Source organism: Lonchura striata, chromosome 36, assembly GCF_050655825.1.
Source record: "Lonchura striata isolate lonStrDom1 chromosome 36, ASM5065582v1, whole genome shotgun sequence".
Taxonomy (NCBI): Eukaryota; Metazoa; Chordata; class Aves; order Passeriformes; family Estrildidae; genus Lonchura; species Lonchura striata.
Window position 1 is genome coordinate 11,109,213 of NC_140738.1, and position 21,375 is coordinate 11,130,587.

General features: G+C 54.0%; 2 protein-coding genes across 2 annotated transcripts in view; one reads left to right on the top strand and one right to left on the bottom strand.

Moving 5' to 3' along the window:
- Window positions 1-21,375, bottom strand: part of LOC146764156 (uncharacterized) — a 138,654-nt gene that overhangs the window by 52,040 nt on the left and 65,239 nt on the right. The gene's annotated exons all lie outside the window — the stretch shown is intronic.
- Window positions 5,766-15,303, top strand: LOC146764157 (uncharacterized). Its single transcript, XM_085565627.1, has 2 exons — window positions 5,766-5,856; window positions 14,247-15,303. Exon 2 carries the CDS (start codon window positions 14,273-14,275, stop codon window positions 15,092-15,094), a length of 822 nt encoding a protein of 273 aa, XP_085421753.1. The 5' UTR covers window positions 5,766-5,856; window positions 14,247-14,272; the 3' UTR covers window positions 15,095-15,303.

The following is a 21,375-nucleotide window of genomic DNA, read 5'->3' on the forward strand; positions in this document are numbered from 1 at the left end:
CTCCTGGCAAAAAGATTCTGCCTTTGATCTAACCTGAGCCTGCTTCCCTCTCCTGAGTTTCAGACCATTTCCCTTTGTTCTGTTGCAACAGAGCCTGTGAGGAAGTTGGCTCTGGACAGTAACAGTTCATATCTTTCTTTTTTATTTTTTGGGCAGCACCCATTTTTATCATCAGCCAAGCCTCTCTCCAGCCTGACCCCTCTGATCACCGCAGCAAAGCAACTGAGGGAGCAGCGGAGGAGATGAAGCACTTGAGGACAGCTTTTAGTTACAGTAGTTAGTGAGGACAACTAGTTAGTGATGGTAGTTAGCAGTGCTAGTTGGTTATGGTAGTTAGGACAGCCTGTTTGTTACGGCTCTTATGACAGCCTGTTTGGTATGGCAGTTTTTTGAATAAAAACTCTCTTAAACCTCAACTCCCTTGAGGTGTCCCTTCCTCCTCCCTCCGTGACTCGGCTGCCCAGAGCAATGTGAGGGGAGAGCGGGCCCAGCCTGGCCCAGAGCTGAGCCCCAGCAGAGCCCTGGCAGAGCCCAGAGCAGCCTCGGATCTGCAGAGTCAGCCTGGGAGGAGGCGCTCGGAGCCTTCTGGGCTGCACCCGACTCTTGGTTACAAACTGCGTGTGCTGGAAAATGCCACCGGCTCTGCCAGAGGGCAGAAGGGGCCCGGGGAAGGCCCCAGTGCTCCCTGCAAGGGAAACACCTGCCCTGGGTTTGTTATAGAGAACTATGTAGTTGGTGGCTTTTGCTCTTATGTCTTGACTTCTGCAACTTATTCTTAATCACAACGATTTTGATACAGAACAGCTTGTAATCACTTTTAACTGCTTTTGCTGTAATATAATTTGTCAGCTTTTTGTGGCCAATGCCCTGGCCCCTGAGTAGCTCATATCCTCAGAACATCATTCTTGGATGATAGTTTAGTTTGTGCACAGTGTGAAAAACATACATACTAGTTTTGGCTTTTGCAAAATATTGAAGTGGATGCCATGTGTTGTGCATTAGAATGTTAACTTTTGCAGAAGTAGCTGTAGTTGTGAAATAATAACTAATGCTTTTATTTTTGTAACTAACTGACAGTAATAACTCAGAGGTATTTGTGAAACAGCCAGTGTTGATTTAAAGTACTTGTGGAAGTAGCTAAAACCGTCTGCATGGCCAGATAACATATAAGGAACGGGTGTGATGAGGACCCTGCCGCTGACCCTTCGACTGGAAGGAACTGTCTCCTGCTGATGTGGAAACCCAGGTGTCCCAGGGTGAGGTTCTGGTGTTTGTATCCCCAATCGTGGGTTCTGTTCATGTTTGATATTCTGTTCTGTGCTCTCAGAACTGACTCTGAAAGTGAAGGTTTGTTTTGTCTTGTTATCAGCCGGCTCACCTCCCCCCATGGTCTGTTCTCTACAAGAGGCTTGTGCGGGCTGGCTTGGCTTGCTTTTGCTGGCTTTGTTTGCTTGCTCTTGCTTCTGCTCCTGCCTTTGCTTTTTCCTGTTAGTTAGTTTACCTAGGCATTCCAATTTTTTCCCTGGACTGTTTCTTTCCCTTTCCCTTTCCTGAATACCATCCAACCTGCTCTGGACTGGGACCTGGGAACCCCGAGGAGCACCGGGAGCCTGCGCTCTGTGATCTGCAGCAGCCATCCCCAGTGCCCAGAGCAATCCCCAGCGCCCAGACCCGGGCGACCACCCCCAGGAGAGACTTTCTGGATTTGTCATCTCTTCAGAGTGGTGAAAGAGTTTTGTTGTCATCTGGTGTTGTTCATTTTTTTTAGTGCTGGGGATTGTTTTGTTAGTTAAATAAACAGGTTCTTTTCCACTTCTCTCAGAGAAAGTTCTTCCCGAATCAGGTGGGTGGGGAGGAGCCGTGGGGGTTTGTTTTCTGGGGGCTCCTTCCAGAGGAGGATTTGGGGGATTTGCATTCCAAGAGCACTCAGGGTTGCGTGTTGAGGTTATGCCCAAGGGGATCTGGGGTTGGACAACACAGCTGGACTGAAGGTTAAAAATGTCCAAGGGGATCTGGGGTTGGAAAACAGTAACACCTAAAATTCTGCTGGGTTGAGAGACATCCAGGATTAAACCTGCTGGGTTGATGGATTAACATTCCATGAGCACTCAGGGTGTAGATATGTAATGTAGACTGTTTGAAAGTAAAAGGTACCTTGTATGTGAGAGTGAGTGAAAAATAAAAGTGAGTAAATGTAGATGAATGGAAGTATATATAATGTAGATTGTTTATTTTGAGCTTTACTTTATCTCCTTGGAGGCAGGTGGATTGTGTTGAATGGTATATTGAGAGAAAGGACTTTTTGAGTAGTTGAAAGAACGTGGTATTCAGGTTGTTAGAGAAAGTGGGAAACAGAGGCAGAGGACTTGTGAAGAAACGTGAGGAATGGACTATCACATCTAAAATGGACAACACCAAAACACACCAAAGGAGTGTTGAAAAGGACTTGCATAGAAAAATCAGCAAAAAGGAGTGACAAGGGAAACAGAGGGCAAGCCTGGATTGAGCACTGTACTCACCAGTGAGAAGATCACACGTACCTGCTGTGGGCAGCAACCCCACAGGCAGGGGAGGTGGGGGTATAAGCCATGCCAGACCTCTGTCATTCCTGTTTCTGTCTCTCATTTGTTGTCTTTTCCCTTCTGAGATAGCAGCAAGATCATGTCACAAATGCTACAGAAAGTGTTACATGTAAAGAAACCAAAGTTCCTTTTTGGTACACACACCCATGTCAACAGCCACAGACCCACCCAAATTGAGTACCTGCAGGCAAAATGGGGAAAAACTGCAGTGTACCAGAATAGGCTGGCTTGAGACTGTTTATTGGCTAATGAAGGGGTTTTTGCGGAAAGGTTAATGTATCAGACTGTTGAAAATAGATGACAATGGGGAGGTCATCCTAGAAAAAAACAACCCAGACACCAATCCAAAAATGGGAAAACAGTCTTAAAAACTAACTGGTGGGGTAATGTATTGAGGATGGGATGGTGGAAGAAATGGGGATTCTTCCTTTTATGTATTACAACTGTTATAAATGAAAATTTGTCCAGCCAAATTAATATGAAAAAATAAAATATTTATTTTGCAATCAAATTCTACCTAGCCAGCCACAAGGAAAGAACAGAGCCGAGCCTGGGGTCGGCCCTGGGTGTGCAACAAAGAGGTTAGCCTCAGCAGAGGTTTTCCTCTAAGCCCACACACCTCCATCCTGGCACAAGCAGTTTTTATAGGGAAAATTCTGCCTGAGGCCAAGATTTCGGCAGTCAGTCTTCTCTTCAGAGTCCACATGTTAACAAGATTTTCTGCTTTGGTGATGAGGGAGAACAATTCAGTGTCTGGAGTTTGTTGAATCCCTTGATGAAATTTACGGGAGGGAACACTGCATTCACCTGTGTCTGCCCAAGGATTTCCATGATATCCATCTCGGGTCCTTCAGGCAGGGATCAGCACCGGGGGTTCCTGTATCTCCCCAGCCATGGCCCATCTCCTGGGGAGCCGCACCTTCTTACTTGTAAATCAGTTTCCAATATACACCCGGTCTCACCTGCGAGGGAGGGGGGGAATCCTAATACAAACGTGTAGAGTGTTAGAGTGTTCTAACAAATATAACAAATATTCAATATCACATATATCATATTAGAAATGGAGCCAATTATATCTGCTGCATATAACAGTATGGTAAATGTAGCTTTGTAGATAAAATGAAGCTTTAGTAGTTAAAAAAGCACCTATGTATGTGTGTGTGTGGGGGTTGTTTAAGGAATGAGATACTCGTTTCAAGGAACACGCAAATTCTCCAGAGAAGAGCAATTTATGGTTTTCTTATTAGAAGAAGCTGATTTCTTCATGCCTGGCTCAGACTTGAAGACCCCGTGGGAATTAAAGAAAGCAGTTGACATAAAACAGACAGAGTTTTTTGTTTCAAATAGAATGTATGCATAGCCATGAAGGATATATGAATATGCAACAGTGTATTGTTTTAGGGGTGATTCCTTCATTCACAAGGTACATTCCTCTTGGCTTAAGTGCCTGAGAGCATCTGGACCTCAGATATTCTTTCCTTTTTATTGTCTTGTAATTGTCCTAACTCTAAATTTTTATCAGTCTAATTCTATTCCTATTTTTTTCACCATTTTATTATTATTAAACTTTTAAAATTCTAAAAACCAAATGATCGGCATTTTTCACAAATTCCTATCAGGAGACAGAGAAACCATTTATCATTTCTAAGGCATCATTAGATTACAAGCTGTCCTCGGAATAAGAACCAACCAGACAGCTCCAGCTCCTGACCTTCCTGCCGACCAAGCCACTGAAATGAGGAACACATTTCACCAGGAGATGGGATCAGGTTATCTGTTAGCAGAAAAAGGAGGAGTTTGTGGAAAACTAAATTACTCAAACTGATGTTGGCAAAGAGATGACAAGGGGAAAGTGTTGAAAAAGATAACAAAGGAAATAGAAAAGCAGTTTATGTATTGGTCCAAGCATGTAAAGGATGGGAATGGGACACACTTTCGTGGCTCCCCAGCAGACCAGGTGTTAAACGTTGGGACTCTCCTGGATTGTCCCCGGAAAGGGCCCATCTCTGCACCAAGCTACCTTTTTTCATTTGTAAATTAGGTCTTTCTTTCTCTGCCAACTGTGGTGTCTCCAGCCCCGGCTGCAGCCACTGGTCATTTAAAACTTTAAGAATCTTTTTGTACAAGCACAACTGACTTGATGCATATTTTACATAAGCACGAATTATTCCATAACATATATTACGATGGGGATGCGGAAATCTCCCTGCAGGTCCATGGGGGTGCAGAGATCCCCTGCAGGTCCCTGGGGATGCAGAGATCCCCTGCAGGTCCATAGGGATGCAGAGATCCCCTGCAGGTCCATGGGGATGCAGAGATCCCCTGCAGCCCCTGCAGGAGCCGGGCTGGAGCTCGGCGATGCCCGAGAGGAGGCTGTGAGCCCGCGGGCAGAGGGGCCCCGCTGGAGCAGCCTGTCCTGGCAGGACTGAGCCCGTGGCACAGTGACCCACGCTGCAGCACTCGGAGGGGGCTGTGCCCAGGGGATGGACTCCGCTCCGAGAAGTTCCTGGAGAAGTCTCGGCCGGGAGAGAGCGCAGGGTGCAGCAGGGAACGACTCCTGTCCCTGAGCAGAGGGAGAAGCCCCGGGGGATGAGCTGAGCATGGCCCCATTCCCTGTCTCCTGCCCTGCCGGGGGAGGAGGTGCAGCTGGGAGCAGGGAGGCGTGGGGAAAGCTGCATTTAAGGCTCTGCACTGACTTCTCCTTCTCCTGCTCCGAGTCTTTGGAGTTTTCTGACAGAAATCTCTCCCCTGCCCCACCCACCCACAGGGCTTCGGGCAGGTTTCCCTTTTCGGGGGAAATCAAAGCAAAGCACTGATGCGCTAACGAGGGGCAGGAGAAGTGAGGCTCCTGGGCTTCCCGCAGAGGCGGAGGCACGGGAGGCGCAGGGCCGGGAAAGCCGTGGCGGGAGGCGCGGAGAAGTTTGTTTGTGTGGGCAGCTCAATCCCGGCTCGGGCCGGGCCCGTGCCGGGGCTGTTCCTCATCTCCGGCTTTCCCCTCACGCAGCCCGGGGGCGCTGAGAGCGCGGGGCGAGGCGGGGCCGTGCGCAGAGCCCGCCCCGAGCTCGCTGCCATTGGCCGCCGGTGCCGTCAGTCGCGGTTGCGGCGCGCTGATTGGTGGGAGCGGGGCGCGGCGCGGCCCCGGCGGCGGGCTGAGGGCGGCCGTGGCCGCGCAGCGCCGCCATTGGCCGAGCGGCTGTGCGGGCCCGGCAGCGGCGGCAGCGGCCGGAGCGCGGTGAGGCGGCGGCGGCGGAGCTCGGAGGCGGCCCCGGCGCAGGTGGGAGCCGCGCTGGGCTCTGCGGGGGCTCGGGGCCGGCTGCGGGCGGAGGGGGCGGCAGGGGGCTCCGGCGGCTCGCCGGTGCCGTGTCCGGCCCGTGCCGGCCCCGGGCTGAGGGCGCTGCGGGAGCGGCTGCCCGCGGTCTCCTTCCCGCCGGGGCCGGGCAGGAGCCGCTGCCGGAGCAGCGCTGGCTCGGCCCGGCTGCTGTGGGTAGGACAGAGGGGCTGCCCCGCGGCCGGGAGCGGGCGGGGAAATTCCCGTCGCCGGAGGTTCGTGTGCCCGGCGGAGAGCGAGGAGTCCTGTCAAAGTGACTTTATTGCCGAGCAGGGGCAGAGGCCGTGGGGCATTTGCCGTGCGCTCTCTGCCGTGGCTGTAGCCCGCAGCCTCCTTTTTATCCTCATTTTCCCGGCCGTATCTCCCTCTGCCTTTGCCCACCGGCTGAGTTCCTTGGAAGGTTCCGACTTCCCGATGTGCCTGGAGCCTGTCCTCGTTAATGTGCACCCTCCTTTTGTAGAACAGCCGATATTCATGGCTCTGTTAAGTCTTTGTTCTTCTCGAGGTTCGGGAATGTAGCGGGACTTTGAGCAGCTGTCTGGGTCAACTTGTAACATTTATTGGAACTGATGGTTTCTCCCCTTATCTACAAGTGCCTGGCCCTATCTCCAGGCAGATTCACTCCTTGACTCTGTTTTGTTCTTCCCGGGTCCTCTTTGGTTTTGGGATTATTCTCGGTGCCCTCATTCCCTGTCCTTTTGTAGCTGTTTGTGGATCAGGAGGCCTGGCTGCCACCTGCATGCCCTGGCTCAGCTGCTGGATGAGCTGCACTGCCAAGGTGGGGAGCATGGTAAAAAGATGAGAGCTGCTGCAGCACAGAAGAGGAGAAGCAGCATTCCTTTAATCCTTGGTGTGCCAGGGAGCCACGAAACCGTGTCCCATTCCCATCCTTTCCATGTTTGGACCAATACATAAACTGCTATCCCTATTTCTTTTCTTAGCTTTTTTTACCACTTTTCCTTTGTGATCTCTTTACCAGCAGCAGTTTGAGCCATTTAATTTTCCCCAAAATCCTGTTTTTTCTGCTCACAAATAATCTGATCCCATTCCCTGGTGAAATGTTGTGTTCCTCATTTCAGTGCCTTGGTCGGCAGGAAAGTCAGGAGCTGGAGCTGTCTGGTTTGTTCTTATTTGGAGGACAGCTTATAATTTAATAATGCCATTGAAATGATAAATGGGTTATCTGTCTCCTGATATGAATTGGTTTGGGTTCCCAGGGGCTGGTCCATGGTGTTGTAGGATTTGTTCTGGTGGCCATTCAATACTTTACCCTATTTTAGGGTGTTCCTGCAAGCTCGGGTTGCATCAATTGACCATTTTTTTCTTATTCCATCATCAAATACTTGAATTCCAACTGATTTCCCTGAACTTGTTATAGCAAAATCCCCAGTGCTCTGATACACCCTGTACAGCACAGACAGGGACAGCAGATGTTGGAGTGGGCAGAGGGATGATCCCCCCCTTATTTTAGGAAGTTTTCCCAACATTCTCCATTTGCTGTTTCCCTTTGCAGCTTCAGCCGTTTCTGTTGCAGAGTCAGAGATCCTCAGCATGGGCTCTGCCTTCAGCTGTGCAGGTTCCATCTGTGCAAGCAGGCAGAGCTTGGGGTGAGGGGCAGAGGGAATCAGCCACTTCCTGCCTCAGGCAAGAAGAGCCAGGTACATTGTCTCCACTTTACCCTGGCAGTGTTAATTTGCATTTCTAAAGCTCCTCCTGGCTGCCTGGAAAGGAGATTGTCTTCCAGAGAGGCCTTCAGCAGCCTCACTTATGCCCCCCCCCCACAACCTGCTGCTTTTTTTTTTTCCTTCAAATAGTCCATTTAGTGTTTGTGACTTAAAGGGTCACCTTTAAATCTCTTCTAGTTTTGCAAAGTGCAGCCTAAAGGTGAATGTTGACAAACCCAGACCAAAATTTTGGTATCTCTTACAGAAACATACACAAAAAATTCCAAGGCAATTCAGGTTTTTCTACTTCTCCTCAGAGTAAAAGTTCATTCTCACATCTCTGACCCAAACATAACTGGCAATAGAAGTGGGATTATTTCCGAAAATACTCTAATGCTCTAAACTTTGCACTGGAACTGCAGGAAAAAGAAAAACTCCACCAATATGTTTAATGTTAGAGTCAAGGCATTCCTTGATTCTGGCCAGGATGTGCAACAGAAATCACTCCATCCCCACACAGCCCGGGTGTGCCGAGAAAATTGTTCCATGACACGTGGGTTTTACTCGAATTTTCCCAAACTTGATACAGTCTGACCCAGTCTAAACATAGTGGTTTAATGTTTTGTAGTTTCAAGTTGTGCAGTTTTTAGTATTTGGTTTCCTGTTGGACCCGGATTTCTTGGTTTGTGCTGTTAATGAGGTGGGAAGTGCTGGATTTCCTTCTCAGCCTTTTGCAGACCAGGTGTCTGCAGCCCTGCCGGGGGCAGTGTCTGGGGTAGGTGTTGGTTGCTGTTTGCTGCTGGGGTTGATGTTTTGCTGCTGGTCGTTATCTTTGTGGGTGTCTTTTGGGCCATTCCCAGTGTGTTGAGATGTTAAACTCATCTCCACTGAGTGGTGTAACATCCCTTAACAAAAGCTTTAACATTTCTTTCCCCAAGGCCAAGGCAAAGCAAGCCTGAGTAGAGAAATCAAAGGTTAACCATGCTCAAGTCTATGAGCTGGTCTATTTTCCATGGATGCACTGGCAGGCAGAGCAGTGTGTGAGTGTGAGTGAGAGCCAGAGTGGAATTGTCCCGGTGTGTCCCCAGCAGCTGTGGCAGTGCAGGCCCAGCGAGCACTGAAGCTGCAGCAGTGGCAGCAAGGGCTGGCCCCGGTGGCTGGAGCTGCCCAAGGAGGGTGGCCAGGCCGAGGATTTCAGCAGAGGAGGTGTGGGCAGGCCCAGGGCCTTGCCCCGCTGTGGAGCCCTGGCTGCTGCTGCGCTGCCTTCAGTGCAGGCTCAGGGGGGCCTCCCATCCTCCTGCTGCAGGCGGGAAGTGCAAATCTCCGGGGCTGCAGAGACCTGGAGCCCAGGCTGAGGGGTCCCCCCGTGTTCAGCTGTGCTGGCGGCTGTTTCTGGCCTCGGGGCCCCTTGGCATGGGCCACGCCACTTGGCCACCAGTGGTGCTGCTTTGCACTCCTTAGGCAGAGCCCATGTCCTGCTTGGATGTTGGCAGCAGCAAAGTGCCAAGGCAGGCTCTGTGCCAGCCCAGCTTCCTGGGGGAGAGATTGCACCAGAGACAGGATTCTGGCCACAGACTGCTTTAAATGTGCATCCCTTATCTCCACCCTGCACTAGGTGGAGAATTCCCAGGGTAAGGAATTCCCAAGATCAATTGCAAGGGAAATAATTGAATATCTGCCTTGGGTCTGGCCCTTCTTCTTGCCCAAGCCAATGGCAAAAGCCGTCCCCATGGCATCTTGGTTTCTATCCCCAGCTTCCAAAGGTGTTTCTTTCTTTCCCCATTCATTCTTTGTACCCAGCCTGAGCTCTGGGGGTGCCAGGGGTACGGAGGTCCCACTGTATTCCTAAAGCTGCCATAAGCCCCTGGAGGATCTTTCCTGTAAAATGAATTCTGCTCTCTGAGTCTGTTTCTTCCACAATCCCTTTTATTGGAATTATGTCTTATAAAAATACCTTAATAAGTGATCCAGTGGTTGCTGAGCAATCAGAATTGCTTTTGCCCCACTGTTAGGTGAGATGGTGTCACCAGAAGATATTGAAGCCTTCCTGCTCAGGGCATTTCAGTGCCAGGCTCTTACAAGCACACACAGCTGTGCTGGTTGAGCTGACCATGGGGGGTAACCTGCGCTTTGTCTGATTCCCTTTCCTCAATAACAGCGTGTCTTGGAACTCTTTTCCCTTCTGCTGCCCTTGAAGAGCCATCCACAAAGACATTTTCTGCCTGAGGCCAGGCAATGTCTCCTGAATCTCCCCCAGGCTGGGTCTGGAGCTGTGTCACTTGAATGCAGTGCTGGGTTTCTTCCCAGCCCCTCTGTGGGCTGTTCAAACAGGAGGCTGGGTTAAACCCTTCCCCTGTGCTCAGTTCTGAATCCTCCTGTGCCACTGAACAAGTTTCACACTGTAATAACCGAGCACTGCTCATCCATTGCGAGGCTCTTTTGGTTATCAAAGCTTGAACTTGATGGCAGACTGGAACAGTTGGAGATCCTGTTGTCATCAGGTTTTGGGCCTCGGTTCCCGGTGAACCTGTGGCTGCACAATTCTGCAGACAATGAGGCCACTTTGGCCACTGGGTGAAACATTTTGGCCCAAGAATTCCTTTGGCATGGCCCTGTTGAACATTCACCTGCAATTCCAATTTCTTTTCTGAGTCTGGAGGAGCCCCAGCTGAGACATCAATATTTTTGGTTCTTCATTTTCCCAAGTTTTGCTCACTTTCTCCTGTCCATACCACAGCATGGAGGCTGTGTGATGTTAAAAATTCCTACAATGTCCTGGCTGGGAAGAGAATCCTCAATCCAGGCTGTGTAATTCCCTGTTAATCCTCAGTATTGTCTCAGCTCCTTTTTGGTCCTGGGAAATGTTACTTCTGAGATTGCCCAGACTCTCTCTGGGTCAATCTACCCGGAATCTTCAGTCCCAGTGTTTACCAAATATTTAACCTCTTTCTGCATCATTAGCACTTCTTTTTCAGATACTCAAAAGGTATTTTTTAGATTGCAAATTGAGCTATTTCACAGGGGCTTTGTCTGCCACTTCTCCTTGTCCTCCTCATTGGAGCCATCTGATTCCCTGACTGGCAGGATAGGAGTGCTGTAGGGAGACATCCCTGGCTCCAAGAGCCCTGCCTTTAGCAGGGACTCCATATCAGGCTGAGCCCTTCCTTCCCTCCCCTGGAACAGGGTGTTGCTTTTAGACACCACTTGTCCTGGTTGCTTCCAAGTAGTTTGGAGAGGCTCCACATCGAATTTTCCCCCTGGGGCTGCCCACACCTCTGGGTTCCCTTCAGCACAGGCCTTGCCAGACATTTGACACAAAGGTACAGCAGCAGTAGCCTCTGTATCACCTTTTACAATATTAAAATGCCACCATCAAATTCCTTCCTGGTTCATAAAAATGACAGTAGGAAGAGAAATAAATTAGTTTATTTCAAACCTATCCCTCACAGCTCCTAATAGTGATTAAACAAATGATACCAGCTCAGCTTTCGCATCTATTCCCTTAATAATGAAAACATTCCTTTACAATTTTCCCTCCTTAGGTGTAAGATTCCGAGTGGATGGAGAGGCCCCTGTGTCCATCAGGAGAGGCCTCCTCTGGATGCAGACCCAGCCTGAATGTTCTCCAGGGCTCCAGTGTGGTGGGTCCCCGGTGGGATGGGAGCTCAGAGAGCCCTGCCAATCCATGTCCATGCAGGGGTGGACTTGCTCCTGCTGAGGGTGCTGCTGTCTGTGCTTGCAGTGTCCTTGTGGGCTGCAGCTGGAGCCCTGACTCCTTCCCAGGGGCTGTTTGGGTGGGCTCTGCCCTGGCCAGGAGGGCAATGCCTCTGCCAGGTGCTTGTGGCCGACCCCGTCATGCCCTGGGTGCTGGGGCCCCCTTGGGCCCTGGGGTTGATCCCTCAGGGGCTGTGGGAACTCTGCCATGGCCTTTGCCTTCAGCTTGGCCTTTTGCTCATCCCTTCTTGCCTTCAGCTGCTGTGCCTTTGTGCCCAAGTGCTGCAGGGCCTTCTTGTGCCACTCCTGCAGCCCTGGTCACTGCCTGTGGGTGCTCATCCTCTGAGAGCTGCTGAGCTTTCTGCAAAACCTTTCCTTTCTGCAGGGACCCAAAGCAAATCCTGAACAGCAAATCCTGATCCTTCCATGTGCACTCTGCATTTCCCAGCTGTTCCTTTGTGTTTCCCCGTTGTGCTCAGGGTCCCTGCCCAGCCCGTGTGGCAGAGCCGGTGCCTGTCCTGCCGCAGTGTCCAAAGGCGGCCCCCCCGGCGGGCAGGGCCGGCAGCTCCCCGGGGCCGGGCAGCGGCCGGGGCGTCCCGCAGCCTCCTGGGGGCCGGGGGCCACTGCCGGCCCTGCCCGGGGCTGGTGGGGTCAGGCAGCGCCCGGCGCTGAGCCCCGGCTGCCCCACAGCCCCGGCCCGGCCCCGCAGCTCCCCACAGGCCCCAGCCCGTGCTCCCGGTGCCGCACCTCTGCGCCCGGTGCTGCCGCTGCCACCGCAGAGAAACCCCTGGCATCCTGACCTCCTGCTTTTCCTCTCCTGGAAACCGGGGATGGAAAGGATCTGGATCAGCTGGCAAATTGTGAGGATAAAACAGTGCTGGAAAACAAAACAATCCTGAGTATTTTTCTCTTCCTTCTCTTTTTCATCATCCTTTTTCTTACCACACAGATTCCTCCTGCTGCTTCTTGCCTGAACAATATTGCTGCACTCTCCTTCACCCAATCCCTTCCCAGCACACCAACACCATCCATCCCCTGTTGTCCAAATCCCTTCTCCACTTCCCTTGTTGCCTCCCTGGGTGTCCATGTCCTTAATTACCTCTGGGGGAATGTGTAAACTACCTCAACATTCTCCCAAGAGACCCTTCAGAGACATTTTGGGATCATCACCCCTTTGGCCAGGACCCCTCCCTGGCTTTCCCTTTTCTCCCCTCCATGGGTACCCTGCCATGTTCACTCCCCGAGGATCCCAGGGCACTCACTGATGAGATTTTCAGTGTTCTCTCCCTGCTGACTCTCCACAGACCCCCCTGATGTGTCACTCGTCTGTCTCCTGGTCACTCCCGGGTCCCCAATCAATCCCCGGTGCTGCCGCCAGCCAAGGGAGCCGATCACCCAAAGTGGGTGAGGCACCTTCAGCTGCACTCCCTGCCCGCCGCCCCGGAGGGTGGAAGGAATTCGGGATGAACCCCAGGGTGTGTGGAAAAATAGACATCAGCAGAGAATTCTGTCCACAAAGCAGACAGAGGAGTCCTGTGAAAGTAATTTCATTCTTAAAACTGGGAGAGGCCATGGGACATTCCCCATGGGATCTCTCCAATTGTTGGAGGACACAGTCTCTTTTTCATCTGAACTTTCCTGGCCACATCTCCCTCTGCTTTCCCCACTGGCTGAAGTTCTTGAGAGCTACAGACTTCTCAGTCCACCTACTACATACCCACCTTGATATGTTCCCTGCTATTATATAGGAAATTATATTTATGGCTCTGTTAAGTCTTTGTTGTTGTTCTTCTGGAAGTTCGTGAATTGTGCAGGACCTTGGCTGAGCAGCAGTTTGTGTCATCAATTGATAACATTTTCTGAAACTGATGGTGTCTCCTGTCATTTCCTTATGTACAGGTTCCTGGCCGTATCTCCGAGGAGATTCACAGCATCTGTTTGTAAAGACACTTTCCTGTGGTTCCTTCCATGGGGTCCCCCGTTTGTGGGACATCCCCCCTGGAGCAGGGTGTCCCCTCTGTGCTGCAGCCCCAGGGCTCGGGCCGAGCTCAGCCAATCAGAGCCCGCGGCGCTGATGACTCACCAGTTGCCAGGCAGACTCGCAGCTCCCCGCGTTCCCCACCTGGACCCACCTGCGCCCCCCCTCGGCCCCATGGCCCCGCGAGGGGAATTTGGGGAGGTGGGAGTGGGGCAGCGCCAAGGCCGGGCCCCCCCGCGCTGTCCTGGCGGGAGCGGCTGCAGTGGGGACCGAGTGCGGGCGGGAGCGGCCGAGAGCCCAGCGCTGCCCCAGCCCGACCTGCCCCAGCTCCATCCCTGCCCCCTGCGCTGGGATGCTGTGGGTGTGGGGGGAAGAGGGAGCCGGCAGTGGGTGCTGGGCCTGGGGGCAGGAGGAGAAGGGAAGGAGAAGCAGGCTTGAGGAACAGTGGCTTGAGGAACGGTGCAGGTGGCAGGAGAGAGTGGGATTGTGCAGGAGAAGGAGGAATAGCAGGAGCAAGAGGAGTGTGTGGAAGAGCAGAGACACAGGAGGAGGAGGAGGAGCAGAAAGAGGAAGCAGCAGAAGGTTCCACCCCTCCCTGTGTCTGCAGCCTCCCCCCAGCCCAGGAGTGCTGCTCCCCCCACATGCAGCAGGTGACTGTGGAAGTGGATCCACGATTTTCATGGGGTGAATCTTGGTGTTTCTGAGCTTTCTTGGGCTAAATGTTGGTGCTTTGGTTTTATGTGGCAGCTGAATCTTTATGTTTTGGAGGAGGTTTTTCCTGAGCTGTGATGTTTAGGGAGTTTTTGTTCTGTGTCTTGAAGTTTGCAGGATTTTTGGGCTGAATCTTGGTGTTTTGTGTCTTAAGAAACCTTGCTTTCCCTGGGGTTTCTTATAGACACAAGATTCCCAATAACTTCCTCCTTGGGCAAGGAGGAACCTCCAGTCCAAGATGCTCTCCTCTTGTTTTTTCCCCAAACCAGGATTTGACATTACCAGGGCGTGCCTGATGGAGGAGGAAAAGCCCCGGAGATGCTGCAGGAGGAGGAGCTGCAAACCCAGCCCAGGGAGCTGCAGGGAGGAAAGAGCCCCCCTGAGCCAGGAAGGCGGGCGGAGATCCAGGCGGAGCTCGGAGCTGGTGGAGAAGCCTCATGGCAGGGAGAAGCCCCACAAGTGCTTGGAATGTGGGAAGGATTTCAGCCGGAGCTCCAGACTGGTCTGTCATCAGAGGATCCACACTGGGGAGAGGCCCTACGAGTGTGGGGCGTGTGGGAAGAGGTTTAGGACCACTGCCAATCTCCTCGTACATGAGCGGATTCACACAGAGGAGACGCCCTACCGCTGCCCCGACTGTGGGAAGGGCTTCAAGCAAAACTCCAACCTCACTATGCACCGGCGCATCCACACTGGAGAGAGGCCCTACGAGTGTGGGAAGTGTCAGAAGAGTTTCATACACATGTCTGGCCTGATCGAGCACCAGGTGATCCACACTGGGGAACGGCCCTATGAGTGCTTGGAATGTGGGAAGAGCTTTGGGTGGAGCTCTGCCCTGAGAACACACCAGCGGATCCACACTGGGGAGAGGCCCTACGAGTGTCCCCAGTGTGGGAAGAGGTTTCAGACCAGCTCCAGTGTCCTCCTACATGAGCGGATTCACACAGAGGAGAGGCCCTACCGCTGCCCCGACTGCGGGAAGGGCTTCAAGCGAAACTGCCACCTCACCATGCACCAGCGCATCCACACCGGGGAGAGGCCCTACGAGTGTGGGAAGTGTGGGAAGAGCTTCTCACAGAGCTCAGCCTTGACCACACACCAACGGAGGCACCACTAAGGGAAGCCCTGTGAGTGCCCTGAGTGAGGAAAGAGCTTGGAGTGAGGGAAGAGAGTGAGGGAAGAGCTCAGTGTTACCAGGTGATGTGATGTCATGAAGAATGTGTACCCAATGGGAAATTGTTACCAAAAACAGAGCCCTCTATAAGCCCCATACAAGTCAATCCCTGTATAAACACCTGGTAGACGCAATAAAATTGGCTTTGGTCTAAATCGTATGTCCCCGTCTCTCCATGGTGGATAACCCTGTTGTGGGTGATCCCCGTTGGGTGGGGGAAGGTGCTGGAGGGATTTCTTTCCCTTCTCCTGGTGCTGCCGTGGTTTGGTTGGTAATAAATTCCCTCCCTGTGCCCAGGCCGGGTCTGTTGTCCCCGTGCCGGTGCTCGGGGCGGGATCTCTCCTGTTCCTTCTCTGCACTGCCGGGCCTCTCCTCAGCCAATGAGAGAACGCGGTGGAGAAGAGTCAGCCAATCAGCGAGAGCGGGGCTGATGACTCACCAGTTGCCGGGCAGACCCGCAGCAGGCAGTGTTCCCCACCTGGACCCGCCCTCCCTGCCCAGGGCCGGCCCCGCCGTGGGGTCCCCCCAAGTCCCTCCCCAGTGCCCCCATGAACTGGGCTGGGTTTAACTGGGAAGCTTTACTGGGAACACTGGGAGCAGGGGGCAGGGGCAGAGTGACAGCAGGGCTGGGGGACACTCAATCCCCCCAAAATCAGCGTGGGGATAGAGCCGGGGGGGTGTCCTGGCTGGGCCCGAGGCCACAGGGAGGGGCTGCGGCCGCCGGCGGCTCAGGAGCTCTGTGGGCAGATGTTATGGTTTGACACTGGCACAATGCCAGTGCCCCCATGAAAATGTGATCCCTCCCTTGAATGGTGTGAAGTGGAATCTAGAATAGAGCAAAGCAGGCCCAAGCTTAATAATAGAAAAAAACTTTATTAAACTACTACTACTAAAGAAAAGAGAAAACTAAAGAACGGGAAAAAAAACCACACAAAGATCAAATGAAAACCTTGCAAAACATTCCTTCCCCCACCACCCAACTCCAACAAACCACAGTGAGACACAATCTGGACCCCAATCAGGTTTCCACCCTCCAAACAACCGATACTCAGTCTATCGAGGGAACAGAGTCTCTCCTGTGCCACAGACTCCCCCAAGAAACACAGGTCCACATCCTGTGCTTCCATGTCACACATGGCACCACCCGGAGAAAAAGTTTGCCATGGTGACCCTTCTCCTTTCCATGCACAGTGCTCTCACCACTAATGCATGGATGGACAGACTGCTTTTAGGATTTTTCCTTTCAAGGATGCCCTGCCAAGAGGGGAGAAAAACAACAGTTCAGTTTTCATTGTTTGGGACCACAGTCCCCCCCATTTTCCCCTGGGGCCGAGGGCTCAAGAACAGAGATCTTCTTCTCTTCTCTTTCCTTTCCAGGACTAGGAGGCGCCACCACAAACCCCCTAACTTTTTCTCTGTTCACTCCAGTTTTGTCTTTTTCCCAGCTGAAGCAGGTCTCTTGACCACTGGCATCCTCCCAAAACACAGTCTCTCTCAGAGGAGAAGATTGGTTCAGGTTGTGGCTAACACGGAAAAGTCCAGCCAAAAGCCACTCCTTGTCCCCCTCCCATCCAGAATTCCTCCTTCCAACATCCCAGGGTCCAAGGTGTCCCTCTTCCTCTCTTTCAAACCGAGGAGGGGAAGGAAAAATTCACAAGCTTTCATTTCTCAAGGAAGGGTTGAAAGTCCGAACTCCCAGGGATGGCCCGATGCCCGGACATCCAGCAACTCCCACACAACTGGGCACCTTGCAGCTTCCCCCCCTCCGCTGACTGCCGCTGTCTCTTTTCTCTCATCCTCTCGGGAGAGAAACTCTGGGCAGGGGGGAACAGAGACCTCCCAGATTTCTTCCACCCTTCCATCTGCAGGGGCCAGCCCGGTTCCAGTCCCTCCACCCTTCGGAGTTACCTCCATCAGGCCATGGGGCTTCACCTCCCCCGCCCAGCTCGTGGCTGGGCAGGGGAGGTTTGCACTGCACACTGACCGGAACCAAAGAGAGCGAGTTCCCCTGGGAATTCTGCTTTCAACCCCTCTGTGTTCTCAGAGGCGTGCCTACTTTCAATTGGTCAATATCTAAATTGACCTCTTCCTTCCGGAAAAAATTCTCTTTCCGTGTCAAACCACAACATTCGGGAAAGTCCCGCTTCAGCATTCCTCTGTAAACCCCCTTCTCCCCACCCCTGAGCAGTTCCCATTGGACCTGGCCTCTGGGGTGGTTCTGATGTGCCTTAGCTGAACACTGTCTCTATTGTTTAGACCTTATCTCTTAATTTTGCTGTATAAAACCGTATCTGGGCAATAGCCCGGGGCCTTTGGTCCCTGCTACCGTTCAGGCAATATAATCTCTCTGGACAAGCATACCATTGGTCTCTCTTGGTCTCTTTATCTCGAATCCTAGCGGCGACTGAGGCAACGCCGCAGCTTAGACCGTGCTAACCCAGACGCTGCCTGGTAAGCCCAGGGCAGCGGGACCGCGGAAAACCCCGGCCCTGGAGGGGACAGCTAGCCGGAGGGTCCCGGGGGGCCGGGGGAGGAACGGGGGACAGCAGCGAGGAACCCTCAAAAGCAACAAGTGGCAGTCCAAAGAGAAGCAACAAGAAAACAGATTATCCAGAACCACACGTGATCTGTTTCCTCTCACTCCCTGCACTTGGAGAAGGTGCTGGATAAATGACGGAGGACAAGTGTAGGAAATCAGGAAGAACTTTGATTTTACTCCCCGTGTGCTGCCGTGCAGCCTCGGAAAGGAGAGGAGCTTTTGTGCACGGCTGAAGCGTGCGAGTCCTCCAGGAGTTCCACAACCATTCTGAAGCCTTGGACCCAGCTGTGGGTTTTTCCCTGATGCTGCTCAATTTTGCTGCAGTGTGCCCAAAATAAAAAAGATCACAGGAAACAAATTTAAACATTGTAAAAGACAAGAGCAACAGGTGACAAGACTCTGAAAATTTTTGATAGCCTAGCTTTTTCTTTTATTGAATCTTTTATTACTAGAGATGTTGCTAACTACTTGTTTACTACTTTTTACCCTCAGGGACCTCTAATTATGCCAGTTTAGTATTTATGATGTCTTTTCAAACCAGTGTACGACAGAACAGTGCAATCAAAAGCGGTTTTCTATCCCAAGGAGACCGAAACATTCATTTCTCTCTCCCAAGAAGACTGAAGCCTGTGGGTTTAGTGTCACATCCCACAGAGCTCGGGCCTGGAGCGCTGCTGCCGCGGCCGAGCGCAGCCCCGGGGCCGCTGTGCGGGTGCATTGGAAGGGCACGGACACAATGGCAGCGCCGTGTGTCTTTGTGCTCCAGGTTTGCGCTGCCCGTGCGGGCGGAGCGGGGCTGGCGGGAGCCGCGCTCCCCTCAGAGCCCCTGAGGGCGGCAGCGATGGCGGCGCCGCTCCCTCAGCGCCCGGCCCCGGCCCCGGCGGGCGGGGAGCCCTCGGCAGCGCCCGGCCGGCAGCAGGGAGCGAGCCCCGGCCCGGCCGCTGTGCCCTGGCGCCGCAGGGGCGAGGGGAGAGCCGCAGGAGCCGCCGCCTCGGGCCCTGCCCCGGGCCGGGGGCAGCGGCCGGGCCCCGGCCCCGCGGCAGCGCAGGAGGCTCTGGCGGTGCCGCTTCTCCAGCTCGGCCCGGTGCCCGGGCACGGCCCTGGCCTCGGGGCTGCCCCTGCCCCGCTCGGCTGCCCGTGCCCTGCCCGGCCGCCGAGGCCGCGCTCGCTGCCCCCGGGTGCCGCTGCTGCGGGCAGGGCCGAGCCCCGGGGCCCGGGCACAGCCCTGAGGGACACCCCTGCTCCCCGGGCTGCCGCGGCTCCTGGAGCCGCTGCCCACGAGCCCCCGGCACGGCCGTGCGGCCAATTCCTCGTGCCCTGGGCAGCGCAGCCCGCACGGCCAGGGCTCGGCACTGCGGGGCCGGGCTGCCGTGGGCCAGCGGGGCCAAAGCCTCGCAGGGCTCGGGGCACAGCAGGGCCCGCCAGGACACCGCTCCGGGGATGCTCCCGGCCAGCTCCTGCCCGAGCCCCCGGAACCCGGGCTGGCTCTGTGCGCTCCGGCAGCCACGACGGGACCGGCCAACAGCCGGGGACTGGGCTTTGCCCACAGCTGAACCTGCAGAGCTGCAAGCTCTGCCCTGCACGCTGTTACAGCCACGGCAGGGACCAGGCAAAGGAGGAAGGAGGAGCCTCTTTTCCTTCAGCTCCCATGGGGAAAGTTTATTCGAGGTGCAGAGAGCGGGATAAAAAAGAGCCACTCACCCTCGTTTGCGAGGGGTTTTGCTCAGATCCACGTCAGGCGGTGGGCACAAACAGCAAAGAAACAGGGAATCCTCAGGGCAGGAGTGAGAGGATTATATCAACACTGTGGGACCATCAGGATCGGGAAAGGCACAGGGGACAATGGGGCAACCTGGATTAGGAGATTTCCAAGTGGGGGTTCCAATCAGGGGTTGGCTAAGGGGCTGAGTGGCAGGGAACAGTCAGGATAAAGTGGCAGAGTTGCCTGGAAAGGCAGGGAAGGGACTGGGACAAAGGGAGGGGAATAACTTGAGCGAAGGTATAAAAGGGAGTGTACAACGTTGGGGAAAAAAAATTACTTGAGGGAAACGTTGCGGGATAACAGAATGAACCAGTTAACAATGACTTAATGAAATAAACATAAACTGCAACAGGTTCCCCTATGCTCCAGTGCCGTTGGGGTGCCGGGGCTGGCTCTTTAAAACAAGGAACATGGTGTCATGGCCCTTTGTGATGTGGGCCATGATGGTGGCCGGAGACCCTTGTGACATCAGGGAGCCCTGCCCGGGCTGAGGGTCTCCAAGGGGCGCAGAGCCCTGGGGTGCCCAGTCCCAGAAGAGCCGCTCTCTGAGGAGGACGCAGCTCCCTGGCTCTGTCTGCGCCAGACGCCGACAGCGACAGCGGCCGACCGCGACAGACAGAGACAGCGACGAGGACAAAGCCAACTCCACCTCCCAGTCCCACAGCACCTTGCCCAGCTGGCTGGAAGCCACCAGCGAGCCGTGGTCAGGGGCATTGGGCAGCTCAGTCCTGCCACTGTCACAGACTGAGGAGGAGCAGAGGCCCTTCGCTGAGATGGACCGTGAACTTTCCCGGAGAGAAGATGTGAATGAGACCCACCAGAGAGAAGTTCCAGGAGACCAAGAAGTGTCCCAGCATGGAGCCAGGAGCAGCCAAGAGCTGTACCAAGGCCAGGTACGTGTGGGAGTTTGGGAAGTTTCCCAGTCCAGAGGGGGGACACACCAAGAGCTCAATGAAGGGGAAGAAACCATCAGAGCTCAGGATCTGTCCCAGTGGGAGGAGGACAGTGAGATGTACCAAGAGGGGTGGGAGAGGGAAGAATGTGTGACAACCCAAGAGATTTCCCAGTGGGGAATAGATGTGAATGGGCGGCAGGAGATGGGATGGGGAGAAGACGAGAGGTGCCACGAGCTGTCCCTGCAGAGAGATCTGAGTGTCCCAGAGGATTCCCAAGGGGATGATGCCCAAGAGCATTCCCAGAGGGAAGGTGAGAGGTACCAAGACCTCTCAGCATGGGGACAAGATGTGCACTCCCACATGTCCCAATGGGAAGACAGGAGAGAGCTGGAATTGTCCCAAGTGAGAGACAGCAGTGGCAGGGAGCTGTGCCAAGGACCAGACGCTGCAGCCCAAGAGCTGCCCCGGTGGGACAATGTGAGTGAGCGAAAGCTGTCCCAAAGGGAGGAAGATGTGAGCAGGCAGGAGCTGTCCCAATGGGGACACAACATCAGCTCTGAGATCTGGGACAGACCCTTGTGCCCAGTGAGGGACGAGGAGCCTCAGCCTTGTCCCCCAGAGGGGCCCAGCTCTGCCAGCCCCGTGGGCACAGAGGTGGCAGCAGAGGCAGTGCCTGCCCTGACCAGCGCCTCTCCTTCCCTGCAGAGTCCCACGGAGGCCGAGCCGGCAGCTGCTGCCCCGGCTGGAGCTGCTGAGGAGGACGAGGAGCCCTCTGAGCCTCTCCTGTCCCAAGGGGAAGATTTGGGAAACCAAGAGCTGCTCCCTTGGGAGGACGATGTCAGCTCCAGTTCTTTGGAGAACCCACTGGGCTCAGTGAAGGAGGAGAAGAACACCCAGACTTGTTCCTCATCCAGTGACGAGGAGCTGTCCCAGGTCGAAGAGGCCATCGAGCTCCCTCCAGGGGACAGCAACACTGACCCAGAGCTGTCCTCAGTGGAAGAGGCAATTGAGGACATCCCATGGGACA

Bases quoted from the DNA above. Each gene is read 5' to 3' on its own strand.
- LOC146764157 (XM_085565627.1), top strand. From the start codon at position 14,273: ATGGAGGAGGAAAAGCCCCGGAGATGCTGCAGGAGGAGGAGCTGCAAA.